General features: G+C 42.3%; 1 protein-coding gene across 1 annotated transcript in view; it reads right to left on the reverse strand.

The window, feature by feature from the left end:
• itga1 (integrin, alpha 1) overlaps window positions 1-13584 on the reverse strand; it is a 31260-nt gene extending 17676 nt beyond the window's left edge. The window contains exons 1-4 of the mRNA XM_028973351.1: window positions 13476-13584; window positions 4488-4608; window positions 2015-2127; window positions 362-450 (exon numbers count right to left, since the gene is read on the reverse strand). Of these exons, the coding sequence (XP_028829184.1) occupies window positions 362-450; window positions 2015-2127; window positions 4488-4608; window positions 13476-13521 (369 nt within the window). The 5' untranslated portion in view covers window positions 13522-13584. The remainder of the gene's footprint in view (window positions 1-361; window positions 451-2014; window positions 2128-4487; window positions 4609-13475) is intronic.
• Window positions 13585-19457: the final 5873 nt, after the last annotated feature.

A 19457-nucleotide genomic window follows, 5' to 3' on the forward strand; every position in this document is an offset into this window, starting at 1 on the left:
TAAAAAAGGCCAGGAAAGAAGAAATAAAACCCTGAGTGAGATGAAGCAGATAATTTCTTACAAAGTCTATTTTAAAACCTGCCTGGAAAATCTGTGTGTCGCATTAGCATGGACTTAGAAAACGGGGGGGGACCAACATTACAAATCTCTCAGACATCCTCTGAGAGCCTCTGCACCACAGAGACAGCGTGGCAGCATGGCACTATAATTACCAACAATCCTTGGAAAATGTGATTTATTTCAAACAAATCCCTGCAAATGATGTCCAAAGGCCTTCCTGAAGCCCAGAGTTCCCACTGCAAGCAGAAACAATTAGCACCCAGGATTGGCAGTTCATGAACGTTTAGATCTAGTCTCCTACCAGAAATCCACCGTCAGGGCTGGTGACCAGTGTCGTTCCCATGGTCATGTTCTCCTTGACTTCGCGTACATTTTCGATTTTCGTCTTGCCTGGGAAAATGTGGATAAATAAATAGTGAGACTGAGGGAGCACTGTGGAAAAAAAAAAAAAAAAGCAGGACTAAAAAAGAAGTGCATTTTCCCATAAGGCGGGATGGCGGGCTGGCAGACGGGGTCTCCTCCTACTTCCTCAATGCTCCTACTTCACTGGGGTCTAATGTAGCGATTACAGGACTGGTCATGGTTCATTCCTTATTTATACAAATATATAGTATCTGTGATCTTCACGCAGACAAGACCAATAAATAACTGTCAGAAGACGAACCAACTAGCTGTTTCTTTAAGCAATAATTTTTGTTTGCGTGTTTTTCTAAAATCACTTGACAGAATTTTACCACATTCCAGCCTGCAACCACACATGTTCATGAAAAAAGGCATTTAGGTATCTTGTTGTTCTCTTTTCATATCTGAGTTGAAAGAGGTGGCATGAAACAGTTGACTTACAATTCATGATGTCTGGGACAGAATAAGGACAACTTTGTTGAGCTCCAGAAAAAGACCATCATTGTCATGGTTGGAGATCATAATACAAAGACTGTCAGGCTCTCAAAGGACAGACGCCTACGTCATATGTGACCCAATAAATATTCAATGGCCCATCAAACATGCCAGCATGCTTAGTTGCAAAATCAAATACCTTGTGGATAGCATACTATTTAACCGTAACAGCACATGCAAACATGGGGACAACTTCTAAACATCCATTCCTAGAGAAACAAATATGCATTAGTATAGTTATCCTTTCAATAGATCATAAGGAAAAAATGCAGGAACATCGGACATGCAATCCTGGTTATCCGGTTGATGATATTCTAATTACATGTGGATGACACAGCGAAATCCTGTTTATGCGTGCGCTTCCTGAACTGATGTGTCCCACTTCCTGCCAGGCTCCCCACAGACACACACTGAGACAACATGGCTTTGGGGTCCCATCGTGCTTTTAAACAAATGTAATACCCAGAAAGGAATTCACATTGTGCAGATGTCTTAGGGTTTGTGGGTTTGACTTTAATGGAAATGATTAGCAAATACATAATTTATGTAAATGTCCATCCATTATCTTATAGATTAATCATAATTATAATTAGGGGTAAAAAAAAAAATTCTGCATATTCAATGTGTTAAAATGTACTTACACAACACATTTTGCTTTGTTTATTTCCTGTGCATCGGATGCTCACCAAATGGCACAAGTCAAAGCCAGACATGCCAACTTCCACATTTTCAATATCTACTGCAATGGTTCCCAATCACGCAATTAAGACAGGAATAGGTTAGGGTTTTTACTTTTTCACTCAGAAGGATCTGCACTCTTTAAGGTGAAACAGCAATTACATTTACTTTTAGAAGGCATTTGCATTTATCAGATGCCCTTATCCAGAGCAACGTACACTCAGTAGTTACAGGGACAGTCCCTGTGGAACAACTCAGCGTTAAGTGTCTTGCTTATTAGTTAGCTAGTTGGCTACTATAGAAAACGTACAGCATACAGACCACTGTCTTTAATGGCATGAACTGTGTGGCATATCAGAAAGAAGGAATGATTTCTCACCAGGCAGGTCCAGTTTTGTGCATATGGGATTACTGCCTTTGCCAACTGGACACTTGTACACATCGCCAGTCCTTTTCGCTGGCTGCCCAACGAGAGGAGCCCCAATCAGAACCCTTTAGAGAGAGAAGTGGAGGAAAGGATTGGGTGGTAGTCAGTTCACAAATACAGCACTTATCCCTAACGACAACAGCCTGTTGGAGATTTATGGGAAAACAGAGGCAACAGCTGAAGACAATTTGAAAAAGTCTTTTTTTCTCACACAGCACAGAGTGCAAAAATACATGACTCTTCCTCGAAAACAATTCCCTAATGCTTCTGTGCATGTTATTTATATAAAAAGGTCCTTATTATATTTGAATTGGAAATAAGGAAAATGCTACCAATTATAATATTGGGATGGCAATTGATGTCATTTCATGTGTAATGTTTTGGTGCACTGAAAAAAAGTGAACACTGGCTAAACTTTAACTTAAATTAATTAATCTGTCACATGTAATATTGTGAATAAACCAAACAAACTTGATGTCAGTGGCATTATAGTAAAGTAAAGTAAAATTTACTCATAAGCATAAATTAGACAGCTTATAGTTTAAAAGAGCAAATTAATATAAGAAATTAATAATAAGAAAAAACACATGAAACAAATAACAGCTATGGTTCCCTTTTTTCAGTGCATCCATACACTGTAAGAAGTGAACTGTGATTAAACTGTCTAAACTTAAAAAAATTGAATGAATTTGAGCATTACATAATATTTCAGCATTGACATAATCTAAATAACCCAATCAAACCTACTTAACTTGGTTTATTTACACTACGTCAATGCTAAGTATAAGGTGTGACAAGTTCAGCCAGTGTTCACTATTTCAGTGTGCTAAGTCTATGTTTGTCACGTCTACGGACTTACATGGGAAGGAAGCGCAGAGGTCTGACATGCTGTGAAGGGGATTTTATTATATAATAAACAATAAACACAAATAAACAAACGCGGCTCGGTGGCCGAAAACAATTTAACTTAAATGAAGAACATAAACTTGGCGTGTGCCGATTGCCAGAACTCAAAATATACACGTTTACCAAAAACAGGTCAAGTTCGTGCAGAGAGTCCACGAAAATGTCGTCCCTCCTGAAGGGGCGGAAAAGTCCGGCCTTTATGCGCCGGATTGGCCACCGGTGATAAGCACAGCTGCAGTCAATCCTGACAATGTTCAGCAACCTCACTTTCCAAACAGGTGACATCTGAAATGATGCAGCCTTTCAGAATGAAGAAGGTTTTTTTATATTGGATACTTCATCCAGTTAAAATGACATATTGAGTTCTCATTTAAGTGGTTACTACACATCTATGGTCAGTTTTGCGGAAATGCGACCGTAAGGGTTGTTTCAGCAGTCATGGTTTTTTTGATACAGAGCTAAACAAAGATATCACTTCTGTGGCACGTAAACAAGTTTAGGTAATTAACATTCCTTTGCCCAGAAGGTCCCAAGTGAAATAAAGTGCAGGCCGGCAAGAACTTTCTTTATGGTCTTCTGGCGGCAAATGCGGTAATCACAGACTTCTGACCTGAGTTAATTATTTTTTATCCTTTGGTTGCATTATTGTAGCTCGGTATTGTAAAGTAATACAGAATATCCTGTATTAAACTCATTATTCTGTGGAAGTTTTCTCAGAATATGTCCAAGGGATAAGATATGTTATTTATTTGCTCTCTTTTTCTTGCTGAGCCATTACATTGACTGACAATTCAGGGCCACCGTAGTTGCAAATGTTATTCCCAACCCAGGTGCATCACAACTACCGTGAAAGGTCTATGACCACACCAGCAGAAAAAGTAATGAAAAGTTTCTACCGCCTAAGCTTTAGACACTTGGCCTCTTAACGGGTCCGTTTTAAATTCTCTCCTTGTTAATAGAGCCACATATGTACATTATTAATGACCAATGAGCAGGTGAAGTGGTTTACGCAGGTTTATGGGGACATGAAGTAAATTTTGTTCTTCACAACCTCGTAAAGTTGGAAACGGCTTTTCCATCAACAATTAAAAGGGAGGCTACGGTCGTATGCAAGAGCAGACTAGGGGGAATCTTCTTTGAATTCTCTTCCAGGGTTGAAAGGTGAGTGCATGTTTAAGGTGAAAGAATTAAGTCTGGTTCATCTGATTTAAAGCAGCATCCATGTGAATTAGTGGGTAACAGCAGAACACAAGTCATGCCAATCCTGTCAGGGTCTGCTGAGGGGGAAACTGATGAACTACAGATGGCTTTTGGCCTGATCCTGTCTGGGGCCGTGAAATGTCAGCTCTGCTTTAAGAGGCACATGGATGGACCATGGGGGAATAGAGCAGGAACTCAATCAGGAACATTTGTGCATTAAAGTGAAGAGAGCGAAGGGCCTTGACGAGTGCACAAAAGGTTGCATTTTTCGAGTGAACCAAATGAATTTGCTGCGGCACTGGAGCAAAGCTCCACTCACCATTTCCCTTCACTGTTCTCAAACTGTTGCACGGTGTAGCCGAACATGTCCTCCACTGGTCCAGTGAACTGCATCCCATTTTTTTCATCCACGTTGAAGAACAGCGAGCACGGTAACAGTGCTAAAAACGGAAATAAAATGAACCAAAATTCACCACAGGGATGCATACACACAAAACTTGTAAACATGAGAAGGATCAGTCTCATTTTCAATTTTTCTATTTCTGCCTTTATCCAATTACAAGTCAATCTATGGGAATAATAAAAACTGATCAAGTTCATATACTTTTCCTAAAGAAAACAAACATTTCAAGACAAATCAGACGTAAACAATTTCTCTATTTTCTCTATTTTAGTTGGCAAATGTGTTTCAACAGCATGGTTGTATTAATGGAGACATGGCCAAAGGAATTTTGTCTCTTTGTGTGAAAGGCTTTGTGTGTCACTGTCTCCATAGTTGTCCCAGACCACACATAAAAGGCTTCTTCAGCTCAAACCTCCATAATGTGTCTGGGAAAACTGTAAAATGAAAACGGCTCTGAAAATAGCATTCTGAATGGCATCGCATTGTACAGTCGTCCACACAGAGGCCTTTCATTTCCAGCGCTGCCCAGGAATTCCTGCTCATAATTTATATGGCTGCTAGAGATCTAAGGAAGACACAGAAACGAACAAATTATTGTGATGTTTAGCAGAGCCGGTCAGTGCTGGCGTGTCAACGCAATGATAGTCCGCAGAGAAAGTGAGTAGTTACATAAAGATCAGCTATACCTAAACGTATTAAGATAAATATGCTAATGGTGATATGGCAAAACCAAAAAAAAGTTTCATTTAAAACCAATATGTGCACTTCAAGCTCTGTTACCACTGATTTATTGATATCTTTATGAACAGCGCAGTGGTCCATGACGTAGGCCAGCAGGAAAAAACAAAGCAGTGGTGCCGTGCCGTTCTGCATGTTAATCAGAACCCACACAATCAGTACCCACAAACACATCAGTAAACATGTAACTCAACATACACAATCAGTAGCAATCAGGATGTTCAGAGCACGTTCCCCCGGTTTTTAGTCACACGGCAATGTTCTCAGCTAAAAGTCATTACGTGCTGGAAATACTTACATATCTGTGCACACTTAATTACACTCTTTTGTTCTTGTACCTAATATTATTCTGCGGTGGGCTGGTGCCCCACCCTGAGTATGTCCACACCCCTGCAGCCCTTGATGTGAGTGAGTGTATGTATTTTTTGAACTATTTTTGTTTACGTTTATTATATTCTGTTTTAAATTTTTTAATTCTCAGTAAAATCATTTCAATATGAATGATAATACAGTATTGTGTTGTTGTCTATTTATGACATTAACAACTTACACCCCCCCTAGAATCTTCATCCTTTTACCTGCCAATGAACGCACACAGCCTTAGCATACAGTATGAAGTATCCTCACAAGACTGCCGGGCTAGGACATCTAGGCCATCTTTTCTCAGAGCTGCCCTTTTTTTGGTTTTGGTAGGACTCGGAGGCTAGATAAACAGAGCGAGTTTCCTCTGCAGACCTGTAAACACGGAGGGCCAGAGGCAGCCATTAAGCCTCTTCCTCTCTCTGTCTGTGAAAACAGCCGCAGACTAATTCAACATCCCTTTCATAAATTGGATGTTAATGATGTTGTGCAATGGAAAAGCGTCAATGCAGGTGAGATAAGGGACGTGTGGTAATAGTACACTGTACTCTCAGTGAAACTGTCCAAAATCTGTCTCATGCATAAGAAAAGTTATTTTATATCATAGGGTATACATAAAAGACGTGACAAGGCGTGACTGTTTAAAATTTACTGTAATGTACAGATGTAATTAGTGGTGCATTGCTTCAAGTACAGAGTTTTGAGAAACCACAATCCCAGTAATAAATACTTTTAACAAACAGTCGCAGTAATAGAGTGCTATTTAAACAGTTTAATTTAATCTACTAGGGATTATTAGCACACAAATTTTCCATAACCACTTGGTTCTTCTCCCATCCCAGCCTATCCCTGGATGCTGGGCACAGATGCATGCCAGCCCACCTCACATCTATGGACTAGTTGCCAGTCCACCTAGTGTGCCTTCCTTTTGTACGGCAAGAAGAAACCAGAGAACCTGGTTCTCAACATGGGGAGAGCGTTGCATATAAGTCAAATTGAACTGTGCTTCAAACTCCCAGCAGTAGAATGTTTGTACACAAAATTGTGTTTTTTACATGTCTCCATCTGGAGCCAGTGCTCACACTTCTGCGCACAGAACTGAACATAACAAGATCATATGTAACTACATGCACTATCAGTTATAGGTATCACAGAATATGGTCACTGATGAGTAACAGAATTTCACCCAATTCCCAGGTGATTCATTATGGTCATTAACCGTGGTAGCTTTCTGCCATGCCATCGAGCTCACTTATGATGAGTTGTCATTACCTCTCATAAGAGAACTGGAGAAGATGTTGGCTTATAGATCCCAGACATGCAATTTTCAAGCCAACCGACCCCAATATATCAGCAAGAAATGGAAGCGCTTATTTAGCTAATTCAAAATGGACTCTGGCCAAGGAACCCTTTTACCCTGATAACAAATAGAACTGCATCGGGGAAACTTCTGCCCTTGACTGGTGTGGGAGCTTTAATGGAGGCCTGCCTTATGTTGTATTGCTAGAGGTCTTTTCTCGGAGGTCCAGCACATTTGTATTAGTTTTCACTTTCTTTACCAAAAATTGTTTTTAAGCCAAACAGCCTTCATCAGTTTCTTTGTAAAAACATGCAAAGGAAAGGAAATGTTTATAGGGTTTCTTCACGTAGCATTAAATGTGTTTACAGAAGTTCATATCGAATCTGTTATCAGTTTCCATCTGTTGACCACTCTGAACTCCAAATAAACCCCAACCATAAATCAGGTGACACTGAGCCGCGTGGGTGGCTGGGTGTGGAAGACTGCTTTAACTGGAATAAAGTGGCTCTTAATTGAAATTTTGCACAACACCGAAGCATTGCGGTTCCAAGGGCATCCAAGTTAGTATGGTGAAATAGTGCTGCGGCCTTGCATCACACTTTGAGCCAATGCCCTTCACGATTTTGCTGTAAAATCTACAGTAGTACAGCACGTGAGCATGATTTCTGCTCTTTATGTGCAAATAGTCACTCGCCAACATGACACTTTTATTTGGTGACCACATGACCTCAAGATCCAATAAAGACATTCTCCTGAATAATGTGTTTTGGGTTAGTATTTTGTGCTGTGCTGGAAGGGTTTATTGAGCAGCAATGAGCAGCTCGACACAGCAATTAAAAAGAAAGCAATAATATGAGACAGAATATTAAAATAAAAACAGTGGTCATTATTCAGAAATAACACAATGCCTCAGGAATCTTACAAAAACAAGTGCATTAATTTGTCATAGTGAAAAAAAAACAGAAAAAAAAATCCAAATGCACATTAGTTATCGATCTTTCCTTGCTGGATATGTTGATCACATGGGACTTAATACTGGACTGGGCTGAAAAACTCTGCAGTGGCTGGTTGCAACGCAGTATGATCCCAGTGTGTGAGAGGTGAAGGTTCTCTGCTGGCACAATAAACTGGCTCGCAGAGCAATAAAGAGAATTAATGTCATCATTGGGCTGGTGTGGATGTACCTGTGCAACATTGCTGGTGTTACATCACCCTCATGAATGCTACACGTCACTCGCTAAATTTGATAATCTGCATTCGATGTATTAATTCAGTGAAATACAGCTATTCCATCTGATTTGTTGTAAAAGCAAAGTGTAACACAGCCTACAGTAGACCCCTCTCCTTCTTCCTGAATCTGAGATAATTACCCTTGATGAAGTTTGGCAGGAATGACCAGTTGCTTACAGTCACTTCTGTCCACTGAGATGGCTGCTATATAAGATTACTATATAGACTTCCACCTTCCAGATGGACTTTCTGGGAATTTTTTTTTTTTTATTGCCGATGAAAAATAAATCCCAATTCCGCCTACAGGATGACACAGTACTCCCCACTGGTTGTCAAGGCTTTCATCCCAGATTCACTCCCCCAACCCTACTCACCCACACCAGCGAGGGGCTCTGACAATGACACACCCACCTCTCTGAAAAGCGCTGATCACACAATATTTATCTTTATATACGGTGCACAATGGGACGAGCATGGCTGCGTTCAGTCAAATGTTTCTCAGAAGAACAAAATATACACCGCACCGCGGTAGGTTGGGTCACTTCCTGTGTCAAACTTGGGCTATTAAAAACAATTGTGGTGGAGATATCTGTTAAATGTGATGGATTGTGTGTCTTCATGTGTTCTCCTTCAAACAAAATACTTTGAACAATTTTGTTATTATTTTCAATTATTAGAAAACAATATTGCCCTGCTTAAAGAGGCCATTTTCTATTTATAGTCCCATATGATTCAACATCCAGGCCCTCCCTGTCTTCTTCTGCTCTGGACTGCCAAACCAGGAAAACACCAAATGAAGTAATCTCAAAACCATATTTCCATTCCAAGTGGAAAGGAATATGTTCAGAGTTTGCTGCAGCATGTTCTGAAAGCAAATCTCTCTGGGGGTGAGTTCCTAATGTGACACAAGTGATTGTTCCACCCTGGAAATCCAGTTTCCCACTGGCAGGAGCTCAAAATTCTGCTTCGGATATTATCCAAACTGACTTCCTTTTGCTGGAAAGGAGAGGGCCAGGAGTCCTGACATTCATGACATTATTTATTGGGTAAATAAGATGGAGGGTGTTTTAAGCAAAAAGAAGAAGAGGAAGAAGAACACAAAGGCATGACCGTTTACAATTTGCTCTGAATGTGGAAGAAAAAGACAAGTCCCTATGACTCTCTGTGAATGCAGGTTACATCAAAGAGAAGCCCCCCCATTTACCCGCATGATAAATGATTGGTCTGAAGGCAAAAAGAGAGTGAGGAAGAGTGAAAAGGTACAAGCAAAGGTCATGCAAAGATGACACCTTCTGCACTGAGTTCTTGCAAGCAGCTGCAAGCCCTGGTGCATCTGCATTTGCGATTTGCAAATAAAGGGCGTGCTTTTGTCTAGTATGCTTATATACATGATGATAAGAGAGAGTGAGTCTAAATTAATCTGAGAGTTTTATCTTTACTACCAATATAACTTAAAACTTTGCAGCAGCCTTGTTCTCAACAACAGCCTCAACACGGATGTTATGCTTGGTGTGGGGAAGGAGAGATAATGCAGTCTGCTCTTCTCCCATCCCTCACTTTACTTCCCTGATGCCTTGCAACAACTGCAATCTGCCAGGTCACGTGACGGAAAAATGCTGAGCACCTCGCCACTCTCTCCCCCTCTTTATGTGCGCCTTGTCTCTCTCTTCCCTTCGGTAGCCATAAAAGTTCTCTAGGTATTTTTTTTCTTACCCCCATATGGTTGCTATTCTTGGATGTCCCGGCAGAGGCAAAAGACAGTGGAGAAGCAGACTGGCCAGATGTCATTCTCCCAATAAGGATATACCTGACCAGACTGCTGAGGCCAGGAGGTCCAGACCCATGGGTCAAAATGGGTCAACCTTTAGTATTAAAAATACAATCTAAAACCACTCATTACAGCTTATTAAAAATAAGCACTTAAATGAGTACATCAACCCATGATGTCGCGTACATGACATGCATTTATGTGCATTTTGGCCTGTATTTCTTCTAGCCTGCAAGTACCTGGTTCAATCCTTAGTCTCTATTCTCTTTTCCATTGACTGTATGTTTTATGTAAATCCATCTCAATAACACCACAGCAGTCTTCATCTAACACTTCAAATATCATTACACATGAGTGACATAAGTGAAATTATGACATTTTTCTAAAAAGAAAAGTATTTGAGTAGGGATCCAGATTCCCCATGATATTCAGATGCAGGGCCAACTGTAGTGAACATCCCCTCAGTCATATCCCCTGAGGAGTCACTGAATTGCCTTTGCAATGTCACTGACATGTTCTGATGCACTTAGCAAATCACTTTGATCTCCTGCTTTGCATTTGAAATCAAACACAGGAAGCTGACACTAGCGCTTTCAAATGAAACTGTGAAACTGCATCCGGCAGAGCAACAATTACAGAGTTTTCACACATATCAGGCCCTATGGTGGCTTTGTGCTTGTGGAGTTCACATGACCCCCCTCCTCTGTTGGCACAGGTTTCCTCTGGGTTCTCCTCTTTCCTCCTGATGCCCAAAGACAGGCACACTAGATTGGGGACTAGTGTGTGAGTGAAGGGAAGTTGTGCGTGCCTTCCGGTGGGCTGGAGCCACACCCTGGGTGAGTGCCCATACTATCCCCGGTTGGCCTCTAGCAGTCACAACTGTATTAAGTCACAACTTAATACAGTCTACTCATTATGAGAAGATCCTATCTAGGATGAAACATTGAGCTGTGGTGTGGGTATGCAGCCAAAACTCTTGTTGTTAATTTTAGTCAGAGAGAATTGCCGTACACATGCGAATTTAACCATGGTAACCCTGAACAATGCACTGCACTGCACAGCAGAGATTGAAGATTCGACATCTTTCCATTATTGTTATAGTGGTACTATATGGCACTGTGAATGAAAGTAGCACATTTGAACTCATTGTAAAGTGAAAGTGAAGTGATTGTCACATGTGATACACAGCAGCACAGCACACGGTGCACACAGTGAAATTTGTCCTCTGCATTTAACCCATCACCCTGAGTGAGCAGTGGGCAGCCATGACAGGCGCCCGGGGAGCAGTGTGTGGGGACGGTGCTTTGCTCAGTGGGACCTCAGTGGCATCTTGGCAGATCGTGATTCGAACCGCCACCACTGTAGAGTTAACAAGCCTGATATATTTAACTTTCTACACCAGGCCTTCTCTAGTACCACAACAGGGTGTCACAACTTCAACATCATCACTACTGTGACTCCTAAGATGGGAGGTCAACAAAGTCATCATTACAATCTTAAGTTAAGATAGGGTTTGAAAGCAATGCACCAGCCACTGGCTCAGTTGACACTGTAGGGCTGCTCTGGCTGTAAAATACCCAAATAAGGGTGACAGTTCACTGCAAAGTCTTCTGGGAGATTCAGTACATCTGGTTGCAAAGGATCTGGGGTTATGATAGAAATTTAACTCTCTGTGCCAGGCAGAAGGGTGGAGAAACACTCCAGTTCCAAGGCTTCCTTACTCATCCTCCCTCATCCATCCATCAAGTGTCACTTTTGCACTTCTTGCTCAACTATCGTGACGCCACACCTCGAGACTGAAACCAATTTTTAAAATCCTCAGTCTCACAGGGAAATTCAGAGTGAAACCCATTTAAGCTACTTTTTAGCAATACTCCATTTCACAGCATGGATAAATCAATGAGTGAGATCAATGCAACAGACAATTAAAATAGCCTGAGAAACAGGTCCTTCCTACAAAACTCCTGCAGATCTGTTCTCGTACACACATTTCTAGTTCCCTTTTTGATACTTCCTGTCACTATAAATACTTAAATGAGAAATGTATAAAGTAAGGGCATGTAGGTCTGTGGGTCACCAGTGCAAATTGGATCACTGTCCCCTGCCATCATACCAACAGGTCAACAAATCCCCATCCCTGCCCCTAGTGCACTAAAAGAACATCTTTCACTGCCTAACTTTTACCTCACCAGCAAACTGGTTACAACCTGGTTAAAACTGAGAACCTTCGGAGGATATAAAGTTTTCTCACAAAAGTGATTTTTTTTTTTTTTTTGCTGTGGGGAAAAGTATATATATATATATAAATAAAAAAATGCTTGCCAGAAGCAAATTTTCCAAATGAGAGAACTAACAAGTTCTGAAATACAGCTAACTGACTAAGGAACCTCTTCTTCATTAAATGTTATTATTCATTAGTAACATTTATTAAATGTTATCTGTGCTTAGCACTATTAATGTTGGTCTTAGAGCAGCATGTAAAGATGCATGCTGTCAGGTAGTTTACCATTCTGGGTCATATGTGATAACGCTATTTCAAACACAAAAGTTTTTATTGCCCTAAGCCTGGCCTTTGGCACGTATGCCCACACATGCACATGTGTGTGTGGGTTTCCTAGGGCGCGTATTAAGTTCACTCGTCCCGCACACACTCGATTGAAGCCAGATGCTGAACTCTTGGGTCTCAAAACCAAAAACACCTGCACCGCCATCTCCGCTAGGAATTTACCCGGCTTCGGTTCTGCCACTACTGCAGGCACATCTGGGCCCGGGGGGGGGGGGGGCTAGCCAGGGGTTTCTCCACCTCCACTAAAGTCTCCTCACAGTTTACCACGTAGATGACACCATGGCCAGATGGACGTCAGAAAGCAACCACAGAATAAGAGACAACAAACAAGTCAATTGTTACAACCACTCGGAGCAAGAGGAGGGGGGCGTTCACCTGACAGAGACCTGACCGCAGGAAGAAGCTGCCTGGAGCGAGGTTCAGATAAAGGGGCGTCTGAGATCCGAGGCGACAAGACCGAGCGCTTGACCTGAGGCCAAACGAACGGGACAGGACCTCGGCGCGATGTGACTGTGTCTCTATCTGCAGCTGCATCTTAAACTCAATTCACTAATGAACATCACAAGTCGCTTATCACATGTGCATCGAGGAATCTGCGGGTGGAGGCGGACACAACTTTCGTCTTTTCTTCTTTTTCTTTTTGGAATTTGTCCCATTTTGAAACAGAACGGTTCTATTTTTATTATTTTTTTTGCATCTCTGTCTCCAGGGTCACAGGGTTCACTTTGTTATTTTCAAAATTAAAAAAATCCAATTCTTCATTGTGCTTTCGGAAAGATCAACTATTTCTCAGCTGAATTCGTCCATCATTGAAAGACGCGTTTCCTCCATGCGCTTCCATCTCCTGTAGATGTAGTCAATGCTAGAAACACCGAACCTGCCTGTGCAGCGCCGCGCACCGAGCGCCACGGCGGAAGTGCTGGAAATGACGGTGCGACTCACCGAGCAGCGGCGCCAGGCGCAGGGCCAGTCCCCCCGGAGCGAGCATCGTCGGCCCGTGTGCGTCGCGGCGCGTCCGAGCGCGACTGACGCTGCGTCTCCGGAGGCGCGGCGCTGCATCTGGGCGGGTGTTCGGAGGGGAGTCCCCCACAGCCCACCCCACCCTCTCTCTCTTTATCATCATGTTAATGTCGATCGGCACTGTCAGGACAACTATCTTTAAACGGAGCCTTTAAATATTATTACGATGGCCAGAACTTGTCACCGGTCAACTGCCAACGCTGTGCATTGGTCTGCCACCCGTGGCATTGTCACAGGAACTCCCTGGGGGAAATTACAGATTCTTTCCTGTGCCTGTGGCACTGCGGATCACTGGAGATCAGATTCGATTTCAGGAAGACCGTGATTAGATGTTCCTCCACCGCACCCCTCTTTCTCAGCGGAAGCCAGACATGCAGTGTTGTGTAGGCTTTTCAGACTTATTCATCAGACCGCTTATATTCCTGACAAATCCTGTCCAAGCTCATGCTTGGTGATGCAGCCAACAAATATTTAACACATATCCAAGACATCCGATGAAAAGTCCCGCAGGAGAGTTCCGTACTGTTTTATGTTAATACTGTTGCTGAATTCATCTGCCGTATTGTGGCCAATCTGAAGCAGAATCTGGAGCCTGTAACAGTTCTCCATCCGTCCCAGCCTTGCTTGATTTAAACATACTTTCCTGCGTGTATTTACATGACAGGGCCTTGTGTATTTTAGGCTTTTAAACCCTCATGTCCAATTATGCACATGTCCAAAGTGAGGCTTTTAAGATGTCATTTAGTATTCATAGGCACCCGACTATACCATCCTGCAGCGGAAGAGATTTGTCAAGCTCGGCAGAAAACAATAAACTCTCCTTTACATGACCTGCGCAGATGTAGCACGGAAGCCAGTCGGGATCGGAGCAAAGCAATGAAATTCAAGCACGTGACAACAAAAACGCGTGTTCATTTTTTTTTTGTAAGCAGTTTTCTGAGCTGGTGTGTGAATGAGTGCCAAGTGCTTTCCCACTTTTAAAGACTTGGGGTGTGGTTCTGCATGCAAACGCAGCAAATCTGGCTTTTCTCTTTTGGTGTCCCGTTACAGTAGGTTGCAAATTCTAAAATTGTAAAATGATGGTGTGGAAACCATAAACACCCATCCATGCACACATATCATGAGTGAATATTGTTATTTTGACATTTAGAACATGAACTTTCTAACTAATACATGCTGATGCCAATATAGCACTGAACATAACAATCCGTACCACACGGCAGAACCGTGTTTTTGTGAAAGCCAGGAGCCCTGATTTATCTTCAGAAAGAGGTTTCTGCCCCTGAAGATTAATTAAGTTCACAAACCATATCTTGACAGAAACCTCTCTCAGGACATGAATGGCTGTCATGGGGCTGATGTGACTTCAAGGTCACAGGCAGCATTTCTGTTCTTTGGAAATAAGCTGATTCTGGCCATGCACAGAATGCCCAAATGTATGATAGCTTATCACAGGATAGGTAGGCTAGTGGAACTGAGTTCGTAATAAGTGCATCGCAACTGGTTTCAAGTGTTGATGGAGCCTTTCAGAATGGGAAAGAACATGCTGTTTTGGCAAAACGTTCTTCTCAAGTCATTTGCTTTAAAGTTCACGGCCCATTTCAGAGCTAATGGATTTCAAATTGCTTCCATTTTTATTGTCCCCCCAGGCATTTTCACACCAGTCGTGTTTCTTAAAGTATAGCAGTGGCTGAATTTATGGAATGCGCACAATATGATGTGTGTTTGCAGGGCTCAGTACACTGTAATTGAAAATATATCCACCGCTTGGAATATTGTTTATAGGATGTTCAGTAAAGAGCCTGTTTAAAAAAAAAAGAAAAGAAAAAGAAAACAGTCACGCTGTCTCAACCAGATCAGTCCACTGACTTTTTGTTTTTCACACAAAAATATGGCATATCCAAAATCCAGTTTTGCATATGGAAAATGGCGTGCTGGTGATGACGCCGGTGAAGGTGACCACTTTGGACATGCCACACTTCATGCCAACTCCGAGGGATGACGCACGTTGGACAGCATAGCCAAAGCAAATCAGATCTCACCGACTGTTTCTCATCATTAGCCTTTCAGTGACCCTGGAGACCCTTGGCCCAGCAGGACATGTAATCAGTGCCTGCAAAACAGCAGAAGCCAATCATTGAACTGCAGTGTGAGCAGCCCTGCTCCAGATGAACGGACGTTTTGGGGAAAGAAGCACGTCTGTCCCAAAGTGGGATTATTCTCACAGATGAAGTTCTGCACAGACTTGAGATGCAGGGGGTTCTATTGTTACCGACTTCCTGTGTCGATTCTCATTGTGCGCTTGAGCAGAGGCTCCGTTTGGAGGAAAGGGAGGACCACATTGCACAGGATTTGCCAAGCTGCCAAGCCCAAAGATGTTTGTGTTGAACGAGTTAAATATAATGGCAAACAGGCTGGATGACAAATCCCCACTCCCTTCGGCTTCACCTCGAACCACTCAGCAAGAAAAAGCATGTTGTGTGTCGTTCATTTTTTAAATGACATTATCCACAGCGACTGGCTATCTGTAGTCACATGGTTGGTCCCCCGGGAGACACTCAGGGTTAAGTGTCTTGCTCAGGGACACAATGGTAATAAGTGGGGTTTGAACCTGTGACTTTGTTTGTAATCCACTAGGCTACTCACTGAACAGCAACTGCAACACGGCCACTGCCCCTCAAGTGACTTGCTACTGCTACTGCAGCCCGCCACACACGACAACAAGACATGACTTCCGCTTATTGTCCCATCTGACGGCAGATGGTGTTCGGGATGCCGATGGAAATGAGACACTTTCCTGAAAGTGTCCGAGCATTAAGGTCAGCGTTCAGTTGAGATTTCACAGGTTGCACTTCAAATACTATCAGTGATGCTGATGCTTTGCTTGGCCTTCGTGGTCGGGGCATCCTCTTCCCATACATGGACAGGGCCATGCAGCTGCATACACATGGAGGAGACAGAGTGCCTTTGTCTCCCACTGATGCTGATGAGGAACTGAAACAAGCACGATTAAAGTGAAAAGCTGTATGAGTTAATCATACATCATAAACATAATCTTGCACGCAATGGGTTTTTTTTTTTACATTGTTAATATGCCTCTTCATGTGCCTTCTGTGCTTCTGATTTATCCACAGCGAGTATTTTGATTTCCTCCGAGTCCCTCATCTCTGCGTGTGTGGGTGTTGTTTTTGAGAAGAGGGCTTGGTGTGCAGGGGCTGGGGTGCCGTGGGGTCAATCACTACAACTCCAGAGGCAGGAAATGGCTACAATGTGGCCAGGAGCAGTGCCGCATTCAGTTCTCCCCACTGGAGAGGTTTAGAGTTCTTCTCAGGTCTGGAACGCAATGAGCCACTACATGAAAACTGTGAGCAAAAAACACTTACAAAACATGTACTGCATTAATACCAAACACGAAGATTGCCTACAGTGTCCGTATTATTAGACCACGAAGTCGACATGAGCTGTTGTGTCTCCTCAGCCTCCTCACTTTCCAGTTCTTGTCAGGTTTTCGTTTCATGGCTCCTTTCAAGATAAATTCATACCTAGACTCTTGTTTCATGTCTGCCCATGCCATCAGGACCTATTATCCCTGATGGGTCTGACCTTTTGTTGGACCTGGACCCTGACCTGACTTTTCTGACTTGTAGGTAGAGTTTTCCCAGTTGAATGTATGCCCCTTGTGCACTTTCGGCAACCATAGCCCTCTAGATTGTCAGGAACCGCTTTAACTCTAAATTGACACATGCTAAGAGTGAAAATAGCCATATCTGATAAATGAATCCTGTATTGGTTTTTATGCAACATGGACCTGCCATTGGACCTATTTAGACCTGCCATTGGACCTATATTTAGGAAGAAAATCACATTTTTAAAAATCCTTTGCTTGTGAAATACTGTCTGTACTGATCCTCTTTGTCCATGCTGATTCAGTGCCATAGGTCTGCAAATACAGCCGAGCAGCCTGCGCCCTTTATGAATCTTGTCCTTTTGGATTGTGTACAAATATGCTACAAAAATGGTCAGCAATGCAAAGGCTACTTGGCTGTGATCGTCTGAGGAGACCATTGTTTACACAAGACATTTTTCAGTACCTTATGAGGATGATTTAAAGGGCCTGCAAAGACTCTTCCAGAGGCTTTGTGATCTTTTCGCCCTGAGGATAGGGGTTTTCTGGGTGGACGTCACTCGGATGCTCAGACTGCGCAACAAAAACAGAATGGCTGACCAGGCTTAAAAGTATGTTAAAATGGCTTCGGTTTGCATTGGTCTCAGTATGTAAAAAGACTGGAATGTAAAGGTTTTCTCATGCAGACTGGGCAGATGTCCCGATGTGCAGTGAGCTCTAAAAGGCCAAAGGCTGAATTGTTTTGTCCCCTCTGGGACTTCGAGGCCATGTGTCTGATACACATTGCTACTTGTTTATTTTTTTCTACTTGAATGTCAGTGCATGATGGGAATTCTCTTTCTTGCTCTCAGTAAAAAGGCAATGGAGTGATCTTGTCATGACACCAAGCAGCGATCTCAAGAAGAAGAATTTCCGATGCTGAAGAGACCTTTTTTCACAGCTCCATTGCTGCCACCTAGTGGAGGTGTACTGGTGAACCTGGGTCTCAAAATTCAATTTAGCCCAAAAATTATATTATTCATTATTCTTTTTATTATTTTTTATATTATTATTCATTCTATTATTCATTATTTTTTTTACAAGGATAGTCCCCCTTTGGAGTCATCCGGGTTGTAGTGGGTCTTACTACCCAGTAGACAATAACCACTCCCTTCTCGTTAGTCTCAGGCAAGCCAAGCCATGGAGGAGACTCAATATCTTAATCACTGAAAGGTAAACCTTTACAGGTATCGCCATACATTTGAGACAAAGTTCTTATTTAATACTGAGAGGATCTTCTCTATAACATCTCTGTGGGGCAGTATAGGGTAAGGAAGCGGCCCAGTAATCGGAGGGTTTTGAGTTCAAATCCCGAACCGTCAAAGTGCCACTGAGGTGCCACTGAACAAAGCACCGTCCCCACACACTGCTCCCCGGGCGCCTTTCATGGCTGCCCACTGCTTACCAAGGGTGATGGTTAAAAGCAGAGGACACTTTTCACTGTGACTCCGTGTGATGCGCTGCAGTGTTCACAATGACAATCGCTTCACTTTCAGATGTAGAATATTTATCTCACTGAACAAAACTCTTATTCTTTTCGTGAAACTGTACATCATGTCATGATGTTTAATATATTTTGTGGAAAATATGCTGTATACTGTATGTGGTTATTATTATTACCATTCACCATTACCATTTTGCTTGCTATATATAGTACATCACATATTAGCCTAAATGAATGGCCAATGAAAGCATACTAAGTGCTATACTTTCATTTTAATAGATGTGCTTCTTACAAGCATCCACCTTCTCTGTCTCATTACCATCTATTCACATCCTGAAGTGCCTCTTCTTTTGTAGGAGATGAAGAGTTGTTGGCCCCATCCCTTGGAGCCGTGCCTGATGCCCTCAGCCTTTCTTCATACAACAGCCTTTGACATGCAATAAAAAAGGTTCCTGCTCTGTGTTGCTGGATTGTGAAGTGTTCTAAAGGTTAAAGAAAGGCTGATCATTAATTGGATGAAGGCCTGTATGCATTGTGTCTTATTTTTCAAAATACAATCAGTGCATTCTCTGAAAATCCTGGAAATCCTTCCATTTAATCCATGCATGTAGCTGCTGCATTATTAAAAGGTAGTAACACAGATTCCTGATTTATTAGGTTAGTGCAGAATTTAATGTAATTCATATTGCCTTTCCTTATAGTGAATTCAAAACTTTGCTATATTGAAAATGTTTAAATGAGTAATCTGTGGCAAGCAGCATTGTTGTCTCACACCTCCAGGAGTTTGCATGCTCTC

This window comes from Denticeps clupeoides, chromosome 3 (genome assembly GCF_900700375.1).
Source record: "Denticeps clupeoides chromosome 3, fDenClu1.1, whole genome shotgun sequence".
In the NCBI taxonomy this organism is placed as follows: domain Eukaryota; kingdom Metazoa; phylum Chordata; class Actinopteri; order Clupeiformes; family Denticipitidae; genus Denticeps; species Denticeps clupeoides.